Here is a 12,070-nt window from a genome sequence, read left to right as displayed (position 1 = left end):
TCCAACCGTCATTGACTTAGTGGTCCCTTTTCCATCCCAACTGCCTTCTCCCCCAGCCTGAGGCAGGCTTCCAAACCGTGGAAGCAATCCTCCTGGCCCTTGTCTGAAGATTATGTCTTAAAATACTCATTAAGGTGTACTGATATGGGGGCTGGAGAGATAGTACAGCGGGCGGCGCACTTTCCTTGGGTACTGCCGACCTGTGTTCTATCTTTGTTATCCCATATGGTCCCCTGAGCACTGCTAGGAGTAACTCCTGAGTGCAAAGTCAGAAGTAACCCATGAGCATTGCCGGACATGGCTCTCCTCCACTCTCACGCCAAAGGTGGAAGGTTAGGTCTCAGCCTGAGGTACTTGAAAAGAATAGTTAAAGTCTTCATAAAGTTTTCTTTTGACTATTATTTAGTTGTAGCAAATTTTGGGGTTGTCACTTTAATATTTGTGGTGTAATATTTCATAATAAAATAAGGTAATTTCCTGCAGAGGGTATGATTGTTTCCCTTGTAGATTAATAATAAAGTTAGTTTCATAGTCTTTCGTTTGTTGTTGTTGGTTTTACAGACATTGCAGAAACACTTCATTTTCTCTTGTGTGGTGCCTCCAATGGAAGTTGTCAGGAACAGATTGATCTTGTTCCACGAAGTCCTCAAGAACTGTATGAATTGACATCTCTGATTTGGTAAATATGGAGCTGATAAATGCAGGGGTTATAGGAGGGTGTTTGGAGATTCGATCAGTGTTGCTCCACTGGGTCATACTGCTTCCCAGGGCGGCTGCAGAATGATCCGGGTGGTGGTAGTTACCTTGGGTGGAATTGGGGGGTCACTTACTGTATGTTCTCTTAAAGGAGGTAGATTTTCATGAATGATTTTTTTTTTTTTTTTTGCCCTCATAAGAAGCAGGTGTGAGGCAGTCACCACCTAAGTTTAGGGACCTCTATTTCAGAAATCTTACCTTGGTTATCAGTAAGGAAAGTAATGGTTGCGCTTTCTTTTTTTCAGCGAACTCATGCCATGTTTACCCAAGGAAGGCATTTTTGCTGTTGATAGCATGCTGAAGAAGGGAAATGCGCAGAACACAGACGGAGCGATATGGCAGTGGCGAGACGACCGGGGCCTCTGGCATCCCTACAACAGGATTGACAGCCGGATCATTGAGGTAGTAGTTTCATTGTACCATTCAAATAGATCGATTTTGGAGGAGATTGGGTTTGGGGATGGACGGGGGAGGTGGATGTGTGTACGTACATGTGCTCAATTTTGAATTAACTCAAGATTTTTCTCATTTTGTCTCCTGAGAACAAGGTCCTCATTTCTGTTCAGGTCAGAAAATGGTGTTCTAGTCCTGCTTCTGCTGCTCACTACCTGATTGACTTGGAGCAAGTAATTTGAGTTCTTTGTTCCATGGTTTCCTCCTTTCTGAAAGGAAACAGTGGAGGAGTTAGGCTACATGTATTAGGAACCCCTTTATTTCCATCCGAAATGAATTTTTGAATGTAAAGTTTGACAGACAGCTGCTTCTCACTGTTTCAAAGCAACAAATATGGAAACAACTTGGTTGTTTACCTCTAGATGAATTATTAAATTGTGATGCATAATTGGCTGTTATAGTCCATATTTCATAGGGATAAATTTTGATGACTGATGAGAAATACTAAAATATAGAACACAAAAATTGAAGCTTTTTAGGGGTCAGCAAAATTAGCAGGAAACCAAAAACACCCCAAAACAACTACTCCCAAAGTGATTTTTCTTTGGGGGGTATGTGTGATATAAAAATACAGTATAAAGAATTACAGTTGTTTGGGGGGCTTAGCAAAATTAGAGAAAAGGCAAATAAAGAAAACAGTTACCTCAAATATTCAAGTGTGTTTTTTTTTTTCCCTTTGGGGGATGTATGAGTGTGTATTATTGTTTCCAAACCCATCCATTTAAAGTTTGTAATGAACTATTCCAGAATTTTTTTAGGTCAGCTGAATAATTGTCCTAGTTTAGAAAGTGTTGGAAATGCCCAGGCCTCATTAATATTTCTCCAATACGTATGAGACCCACTGTCAGTAGTTTCTAATTTAAAACCATGATATTTGAATTTTTAAGAAAATCATTTAAGGGGCCTTAAAAATAAATAGTACAACAGATAAGGCACTTGACTTGCATACAGCTGACCCATGTTCTATCCCTGCCACCAGATAGTCATTCCAAACCCGCTAGGAGTGATTCTTGAATCCAGAACAAGGAGTCAGCCTGAGCACCGATATATGTGGCCTAAAAACCAAACCAAAACTAAAGAAAAATTATCACTTACGTAGTCATCATTAAGTTATATTTTCCAGTTTCTAAAAATGAATTCTTGAAAAGCATTTTAAACCATCGACTTAGATTCTAAAATAAAGTTCATATGGATTTAGGACTAGAGGTATAGCTCAGTGGTAAAGCACTTGCCTTGAATTTGTGAGGTCCAAGTTTGGTCCTTGGTTTCAAAGGAAATTGGCTGAATTTAGAGTCAGTTTTCAAAAGGAGGTGACCTGTTTGATTGTAACTTGTGCAGTTACTTTTTCTCTCTGAGCAGGTCATGGTCTCTTGAGTATTCTTGATAGCGTTTTCTTGATTGTCTTACTGTTAGCTTATTATTGTCTAAGAGTTCTGTCTTACAATCAACCTAGGATTTCTGTAGATTGTATTATTAAAAGAGTGAATATTCCTTCACTTCTTAATAAACTGACAAGCAAACTATTAGTTATGTAAACCTGTTTTAGTTGTATACTTTGTGGTGCATGTAACTTTAGGAGATTATGTTCTTAATTCCAGTTATGTCCCTTTTACTCATAAAGTCTCATTTAATGTATGGTATTGTATTTATCCCTGGACAGTTTTTTTAGAATATTTTTGTTCCAAGGAGAATTTTTTGATGGGCTGCAGAAATTCATGACATAATTAACATTTAACAGAATACTTAGATACTGAGATTTAGAGATAACAAGTTTTTCTCTATCAGCAGTGTCTTAAAAGCCTTATTAATACAAATGGTGTCTTTATGTCAGTGTTTCTACATAGCTGGATCTCGTAACAGGATTTTACCTACATTTATGTCTCAGGGGACCCAAAACGGCCTATCGTGTTTCTGACTGAATTAAAATTTTTTTTTTATTTTGTCATATTCATACTATTAAACTTTCCATAATCAGTTACTCTACCTTCTGAAACCTGGTGAAGGGATTTTGTAAGTTAGCGTTTATGGAAGGTCCCCACTGTATCTTAAGTTAATACATTTCTCCATGTTTATATTCAAGGTTTCTCTTTCTTTGCTCTCAGGCAGCCCATCAGGTCGGTGAGGATGAGATAAGCTTGTCCACTCTGGGACGAGTTTATACTATTGATTTTAATTCTATGCAGCAAATCAATGAGGACACGGGAACAGCACGTGCCATTCAGAGAAAACCTAACCCCTTAGCCAATACTAACACTAGTAAGTACCTTTTCAGGTAAAAGTAGCATTGTATTATAATACTACTTCTTTGGGTAATATATGCAATATCCTGTGAGCTTAAATAGTTTAAGATACTTGTATACTTGTCTGTATTACCTTCATTGACGTTTGAACAGTTTTAACAAATAACTTTCTTATGATTTTATTTAACTTGCAAACTTCTGGGTTCTGGACAGAATGAACTATGAATACTTAATACAATATAAATCCTGTCTCCTTTTAAATATATCCTGTCTTGTGGATTCTCTAAAGTCAAGGGCTAAGTATAAAATACTTGGTAGACTTAGTTTTTTTGTTTTTGTCCTTGGTTCACACCTGGCAGTGCTCAGAGTCATTTCTGCACTCCGGAATTACTCTTGGCAGTGCTTCAGGGAGTGGGTGGGATTATGTGATGCCAGAAATTGAACCCGGTTCAACCATGTGCAAAAGCAAGCGCCTTACACTCTGTACTACTGCTCTCGGTGTAAAAGACTTAAGAAAAGTAGATGGATGAGGGAAAAAAAAGAAAACTAGATGATTGTGATCTTTCTTCTTTGGATTTCTGACATTTCCGAATTTGGTCAAATGGTCTTTCAGCTTCAGTTCAGAGAGAAGGGTCTGCAGACCTGTTCAGTGGGGGAAGTTTCAGGTACAGTTCTGAACTCAGCACTGCTCTTATGTGCAGTATATAAACATAGGTAATTGTGTTCTGATTAAACTGCTGTCAGATGATCAAAGGATTCGGTCTTTTAACCTGTTTTTTGCCAACCCCTGATCTGGAGCTTTCCTTTTCATTAGTTACCATTAAGGACAGTGACATTTACCTTGAATTTTCCTAGCTCCCTAGCTAAGTGCAATTTCTCAAACTCTTATTTCCTATGGCTAGTTAGTACTGATTTGTTCCCCATATATTAATAAAAGGCACTGTGCAGTGGTATCTCCTGATTTGTATCTGGCCAGAAAGGTCTTGCGTGTTTTTAGGTGGCTAACTTGTGTCTTAATGCTACCTTGGGCATTTTAGGAAACCTTGATGTTGTTAGGTAAATTAATTTGCTTCATAATCAAAATAACAAAGCCTTTTCAAATATATTAATCTGAGTTTTCTGTGTTCTTAATGTATTGCTTTTTAAAATTTGTGTCTTCAGGACTGCATTTCTTTTTTTTTTTAGGTGGATATTCAGAGTTAAAGAAGGATGATGCTCGAGCACAGCTTATGAAAGAGGATCCGGAACTGGCTAAGTCTTTTATTAAGACATTGTTTGGTGTTCTTTATGAAGTGTATAGTTCCTCAGCAGGACCTGCGGTCAGACATAAGTGCCTTAGAGCAATTCTTAGGATAATTTATTTTGCGGATGCTGAACTTCTGAAGGATGTCCTGAAAAATCATGCTGTTTCAAGGTGTGTTATTAGAACAGTGCGAAAATCTTTATAACTTCAGATTTCAGTGAGAAGTTTGAGAAGCCTTTACAGTATTTGTGTGTAATACCATAGGACAGAACAGATTGAAGTGTCTTAAACATTTTGTTGCCTGTGTGCACACATTTCTTTCACAAAGAGTAAACAAATAGTAAAAGATGAGCACTTAAAGATGGTTTTAAGGGTTTAAGTCTTTTATCTTCCTGCCAGCATATTGCTAATGAAGTTTTCTTGACACCCCTCACCTTCACACCTCCTAAATGATGAGCATTTTAAAACACTTTTATTGGAGTGGACTGGTTTCACAATTTAAATCTTTTGCTCTGGAATTAAAGCTACTCTGGCCAAAAATGATCACCAGGTTCCCAGAACATGTTCTATATACAAATGTTTTCTCTTTTTTAGTCACATTGCTTCCATGCTATCAAGCCAAGACTTGAAGATAGTAGTTGGAGCACTTCAGATGGCAGAAATCTTAATGCAGAAGTTACCTGATATTTTTAGTGTTTACTTCAGAAGAGAAGGTAATGTTACTCATGATAATGGTCAATATTTAGTATGTTAGAGGTTAAGTAGAAATACAGGTATAGTCTATGGAATCAAAAATTATTACTGCTTTTGGAGGACATTCGGAGTCTTGTAGTTTGTTCTTTTTTATCAGTCTAATATGGGTTAGGTGAGACTTACTGTCAGTAGATGAATACTTAGCAAGTTTCAATGATTTGCTTGTGTATGGGCCAGTAGCTATCACTGACTTTAAAACATAGAGTAAGCTAGAATAGTTCCTTGAAAAAGTCAGGTCTTTTCTAATGAATCTTCATAAAAGATTAGTAGTTATAAAAGATGAAAGGAGTTAAAAGTTAATTTTATTCCATGGTTAATGGCATACCTTAAAATGTCTGAGAATCTTCAGACTCTTACTGGTCTCCTGTTGAAATCATCATAGAAGACATGATACTTTTATGTACTTCATGATCTCAAAGATAAATTATTATTGGCCATTCAGATGTTTTTCCTTTTTTAAAATTGAAGGTATCCTCTTCTTGATCAAGAATTTCTTATTGATGTTTCTATCTTTGGGCTCTTGAGGTTTGGTTTGTTTTTTTTTTTGGTTATTTTCATTCTTTGGACTTATGTGAGGATTCAGAAAATGATGGTATTCTTATCTTATGCAGTTTCTAACTTTATCACCTATCTTTATCACACTCCTTTCTGCATATTCTTTGACCAGCTTTTCCTAAGGTAGAGACATAGTTCTTCACATCTTTAGAATGTGATTAACATGCTATGCAATAGTATTGAATAAGTGGGAAGAGATTTTTTTGCCATTAATAATTATTTCTGTTCAAATAACAGTGGACTTACAGAAAGTCACTGTTGCATAGCCTATAAATAAAAGGCAAAATCTCCCCTCCACTTCCCAGAGGTCATTGTCATTACCAAGTCAATGTTGACGTGAATAGGAGTTGTCTTGTTGCCTATATAAGCATTTATGTGTTCTTAATTTTAGTATTACATCATTTTTTATAGTATGATTTGTTTGGGGTATTCTGTTTTTGATTTTAGTCATTTAGTCAAATCATTCTGGTTTGATTTTAGTCATTTCTCTTTCCCGATTTGGAGGAGAGTCAAAACAAGTCTTAGTTGGTATTTTTGTTTTTGTTTTGGTTTGTTTCTTTTTTCTTTTTCTTTTTCTTTCTTTTTTCCCCCTGGGTCACACCTGGTGATAAACATGGGTTACTCCTGGCTCTGTACTTGGGAATTACTCATGGCGGTGCTCAAGGTACCATGGGATGCTGGGAATTGAACCCGGGTTGGCCTCGTGCAAGGCAGATGCTCTACCTGCTGTGCTGTCACCCCAGCCTCAGTATTTTTTCTTTTTTTAACCTACTTTCATTACATAGTTTTTGTTGTGTTACATATTGAATTCCTTACTTCCAAGCATATGTTTATCCTATGCAATAAAAAGAGTCTTGAATTAGTTTTTCGCAACTTTGTATGTGGCTAGGTCATTACTATTTCTAGTTTTAGCTTAAGTGTCTGATTCCTGAAGATCTTGCTTCTTTTCTAGATTCTTATAGCGATAGCACATTATTTTCTCTAAACCAGTTACTATTATTTGTAATTTCTTATGAAATATTTCCCCCTCTTGTTAGTAACCTGACTGGGGTTGGTATAGTAGGAGTTCAGGGGCTGTGCTTAGGAGACCATGTGGTAGTAGAGATCAAACATAGGCCTCTGGCACCCAGAACAGGCCCCAGGGACTGTGCATGTGTGAGCCTGTGTTCAGACATTCAAACACATAATATGACTGAGATCTACCTGTTATTTACGGAGTCACTTAGACACACATTTCTTCCTCTTATTTATACTCCCAATTCCACACACAAATCCCTTTCGTAGTTAGTGTTTGGTTTTCTCGCAAGGCAATAATGAGCATCTTTTTAGTTCCAGTTCTTTTTGTCAGCACTGATGATTGTGATTTTGCCTCCGTGTAGCATTCAAGTTTAACAAATCTTGCTCTTTTTTTTTTCTCCTTTCTTTTGGCTTTTGTGCAACAAAGAGGGTCACGCACACGTAGCTTGGTGCTCACCAGGCATTACACTCTGGTACTGGTACTCAATGCCGTTCTGGCTGTAACCCCTGCACGCCGTGATGTTAGCTGAGCAGCAGAGTTGTGGGGATCAAGCAGGGCTCCTGTGGGTGGCACCAGTGATTTCACATCAAGGCCTTGTGCCCTGGAATAGCCAAAAATGAAAAGCAAGCCTCCCCATCCCTTCCCTGCACCTAATTCCTGTCTGCGCACGTTCTCTTACTCTCCCCATCAGACATCCCATCAGGTTTGGGGTACCCAGGGCCTTACTGAGGCAGGCTTGTCTGGACTTGCTCGGGACACTAGTGTGGCGCTGAGGATTCAGCCACAAGCCGGCTGGGGAGGGTGGCTGGCCTTTCTCTGCCTTAGTATGTACTGTGTTTCTGTTGATTTCTTGATCTTGTATGTCTTTATTTGATGACTTTACATTAAGACCTGACTTAATGACCTTTTAAATTGCATATTACCTTTGAATATAGATGACATATAATCACTGTTATCCCATTGCTCATCAATTTGCTCAAGCGGGCACCAGTAACGTCTCCATTGTGAGACTTGTTACTGTTTTTGGCATATCAAATATGCCACGGGTAGCTTGCCAGGCTCTGCCGTGTGGGCGGGATACTCTTCGGTAGCTTGCCAGGGTCTCCGAGAGGGATGGAGGAATCGAACTCGGGTCGGCCACATGCAAAGCAAACACTCTACCCGCTGTGCTATCGCTCCAGAGGACATATAATACACATTTAGTTTTAAATTTACCGACTCCTTTTCCAAATGGAATGTGGAAAGAGCGGGCACCTATGTTGTTTTGTTTTGTTTTTCAGGTACTTTTTAGCCATTTCCTCTAAATCGGTGTTAACACTTAAGGACTTTGGCGTCCTCTAAATCAGTGTCAGCACTTAGGGATTTTGGGATGGTGAAAATGATGTGATTTGATTAAAATGGATTATTTTAAATCTTACTTTAAAGGTGTAATGCATCAAGTGAAACACCTAGCAGAATCAGAGTCTTTGTTGACGAGTCCACCAAAGTCATGTCCTAATGGGTCAGGATCCTTGGGGTCCACGACCTCTGTCAGCAGTGGGACAGCCACCGCTGCCAGTAACGCCGCAGCGGATTTGGGATCCCCCAGCTTACAGCACAGCAGAGACGATTCTTTAGATCTGAGCCCTCAAGGGTAAGTGAGTGGGCTTCAGAAACCACTGGGATTTGCTTTGATCTTGGCCTTCAGCTTAGGGAATTAGTGGTGGGTTATTCGAGTGTCTATGTATGAATGGGAAGAAAGCCAGACATTTATTGGAAATCTGTTTTAAGTCCTGCTAAGGAGCCACAAGTGCGATCCATGGTAGTTACTTCAGTTGACAGACACACAGGAAACCTAACGTAGAGGTGTTAAGTGACTAACACATTGCCAGCCACTATCTGCAGCTATAGATTTGAGTTCTGGTTCTTGTACTGTAATCTTACTGTTGTTTGCTATATTGTTGCATAACAGTTTTGAGATACCTAAATAGTACTATAGTAAAAACGCAAAGGAGAAAATGGAAGGTTTTCTTAACGGAGTATGGGAACCTTCATTTGTATATTTTTGGTGAGAAAAAGCAAAAAGAAAGATGTACCTTTTCTAAATGGGACATGCTTTTGTGAAACAATCTCGGCTAAATTCATCATTGTTCTGCCTTCAGGTCCAAAAGACATTTTGGGGGGAAGTGGGAACCAGTGAAAATGGGAATTCCTAATTCTAGCACATTTCTTTGCTTCCCTCTGTTTTTAATTCCTGCTTATGTGTCCTTCTAAAGAATATTCCAGACCGTAGTACATTGTTCTGTTAAAGCCCCATAAAAAGTGCTTCTTTGGCACTAGAAAGTGTTTTACATCTGGGGAAATGGCACAGGGGGCTGGGGCACAAGCCTTGGGTGGGGTGCCCCTGTTCCTTCCCCGCACTGTTGTGTATAGCCACCAAGCACCACCAGGCATGGCCCCAAAACCAGGCAATAAAAGTATTTTGCTTAGTGGTAAGCAGTGAATATCAAACTCAGTTCTGAATTCAGAAAAATGCTTAGAGTACTTTTAACTCCGTCAGCTAAAAAGTTAATCTTGATAAAACATGGTAATACGTAATAATAGGATCAAAATTTAATCTCGTAATGCTGCAAGGTAGCATTTTTCCTGTAAACTAGTTGAGATTCCCTGCTGCTTTTGGTGCCATCTGGTGGCTGGTCCCCACTCTATTAAATATGGATTATAGAGGTTTGGGGATTTGTGATGTAAGACCTCTTGCACGGCGGCTGCCATCTTAGGAAGCTGTTGAATTTAGATGGTGCTAGGTCACGAGACTCTTCAAAGGACACTGGACCTGGAGATCAGCAGCACCTTCCTCTTTCCTTCTACGTCATTGCCTTTACCTGCCCCAGCAGATTAAGTTACTGCAGAATAGTGTCAGCATGCTGCCTGAGACAGTAAATCATGCTCAGTAGACAGTGATATGTTTAAAGAAATGCAGTGCTTGGGGCTGGAGCGATAGTACAGCGGGTAGGGCATTTGCTTTGCATGCGGCAGACCTGGGTTCAATTCCCATCATCCCATATGATCACCAGAGCACTGCCAGGAATAATTCCTGAGAGCAAAGACAGGAGTAACCCTTGTGCACCACCGGGTGTGAACTGGAAAGCGGGGGGTGGGGGGAATGCAGTGCTTGAGAGTGGGGTGCGGTTGGACCATACCTGCAGTGCTCGAGGGTGATTCCTGGCGCTCCGCTCAAAAGTGAAACCTAACAGTGCTTAGGGAACCGTATGTGGTTCTGGGGTTTTGAACAAGGATCACAGCTATTCATAGGACAAAGCCCCAAGTGTGGTACTGTAGAGCCACTTCAAAGAACGGGAATAATTCTAAAGAAAGAAGAAAGAACTTTCTTTCAGAACAAAGTTCAGATTTTCAGAATTTTTAAGTTGCTCCTTCTTGATACAGTTTCTAGTAAAAAAAATAATTATTATACAATCTTTTAACAGGGTGAATTAAATCACATTAAAATGTTTTCATTAGAATACCAGTACTGCGGCTGGAGCGATAGTACAGCGGGTAGGGCGTTTGCCTTGCACGCGGCCGACCCGGGTTCAATTCCCAGCATCCCATATGGTCCCCTGAGCACCACCAGGGATAATTCCTGAGTGCAGAGCCAGGAGTAACCCCTGTGCATTGCCGGGTGTGACCCAAAAAGCAAAAAAAAAAAAAGAATACCAGTACCATTCTGGAACTTCAAGTGCTTCCCGTTGTATTTAAATCAGAAGTTTTACCCATCCTATGTTGTTTTGTTAATCTATAAATCTTTCACCTTAACAAAACTAGAAGTAATCTGAAATACAGCGAAAATAACAAAGCCTTGGGGCTGGGCGTTTGCCTTGCACACAGCCAACCCAGGTTCGATTCCCAGCATCCCATATGGTCCTCTGAGTACTGCCAGGGGGTATTCCTGAGTGCAGAGCCAGAAGTAATCCCTGTGCATTGCCAGGTGTGACCCACAAAGGAAAAAAAAAAAAGAAAAAGAAAATAACAAAGCCTTGAGCATGCTATATACATCATGGGTTTTATGTTTGTATTTTGGGTTTTGGGGCCAAGCCACAGTAGTGGTGAGCTGGGTCTACTCATGGTTCCTGGTTCAATGTTTAGGGGTCACGCCCACTGGTGCTCAGAGACCATGTGTATGGGAGGGAACCAGACATGGTCTCACATCTGCAAAGCATGCACTTCAGTCCATGGAAAGCATTTAAACAGCCTCTGTAGCATGTATATTTTACTTGTCCTTTAAGTTAGAGAAAAAAATATTAGATAATGTTAGTCAGATAACATTTGTCTAGTTCGTGAATGTATTTCTTCATTTTTTTCTTTTTTGCTTTTTGGGTCACACCCAGCAATGCACAGGAATTACTCCTGGCGGTGCTTGGGACCATATCGGATGCTGGGAATCGACCCCTGGTCCGCCTGTACTATTGCTTCAGTCCCTGTATATTTCTTTATAATATATTTTCATAATATATGTGTTAAAGTAATTTTTTTTAATTTTGTTTTTATTTTTAGTAGTGAAAACCAGCTACTTTCTGGATTAGTTTCATGAGACTAAACCTAGAATGTGACAGGCACATAGTTGGCATTACCTGACTGAAAGACCCTGTTTCGGCAGTGTTGGGAGGAGTTTTGGTTTTTTGAACCACACCCATCTCAGCTTCTGAGTGCTGCCAGGGCTTGGAAGGGACCTTAAGTGGTGCTGGGGGTCACATCTGGGTTGGCAGTGGGCACGGTGAGCGCCTTAACCATTAGCCACTGTCCTGTCTCTCCAGCCCTCAGCAGCTTTTTTTACTGTTTCTGCCACTTCTGTTTGTATTTCAATGAATAATGAGATTGTGGTGATGGCTAAACTTACCCATGTTTTTCCTTGTGATAGTCGATTAAGTGATGTTCTAAAGAGAAAACGACTGCCAAAACGGGGGCCAAGAAGGCCAAAGTATTCACCTCCAAGAGATGATGACAAAGTAGACAATCAAGGTAATGAAGAAACCATGGGGGGGTTCCGGGGCAGGTGACAGTAGTCCCAGGTGTGCA

General features: G+C 39.8%; 1 protein-coding gene across 14 annotated transcripts in view; it reads left to right on the top strand.

The window, feature by feature from the left end:
- TRIP12 (thyroid hormone receptor interactor 12) overlaps positions 1 to 12,070 on the top strand; it is a 144,132-nt gene that overhangs the window by 100,612 nt on the left and 31,450 nt on the right. For 5 of the 14 annotated variants that reach the window (XM_055120408.1, XM_055120410.1, XM_055120415.1 and 2 more), the window contains 7 exons: positions 562 to 679; positions 1,002 to 1,161; positions 3,312 to 3,465; positions 4,635 to 4,863; positions 5,287 to 5,405; positions 8,444 to 8,651; positions 11,913 to 12,013. In XM_055120408.1, the coding sequence (XP_054976383.1) occupies positions 562 to 679; positions 1,002 to 1,161; positions 3,312 to 3,465; positions 4,635 to 4,863; positions 5,287 to 5,405; positions 8,444 to 8,651; positions 11,913 to 12,013 (1,089 nt within the window). The remainder of the gene's footprint in view (positions 1 to 561; positions 680 to 1,001; positions 1,162 to 3,311; positions 3,466 to 4,634; positions 4,864 to 5,286; positions 5,406 to 8,443; positions 8,652 to 11,912; positions 12,014 to 12,070) is intronic. The other 9 variants (XM_055120416.1, XM_055120411.1, XM_055120409.1 and 6 more) reach the window with 3 other exon arrangements.

This window comes from Sorex araneus, chromosome X (assembly GCF_027595985.1).
Source record: "Sorex araneus isolate mSorAra2 chromosome X, mSorAra2.pri, whole genome shotgun sequence".
Taxonomy (NCBI): domain Eukaryota; kingdom Metazoa; phylum Chordata; class Mammalia; order Eulipotyphla; family Soricidae; genus Sorex; species Sorex araneus.
Note: the sequence above shows the minus strand (reverse complement) of the source record. Positions and strands in the feature narration are given on the sequence as shown.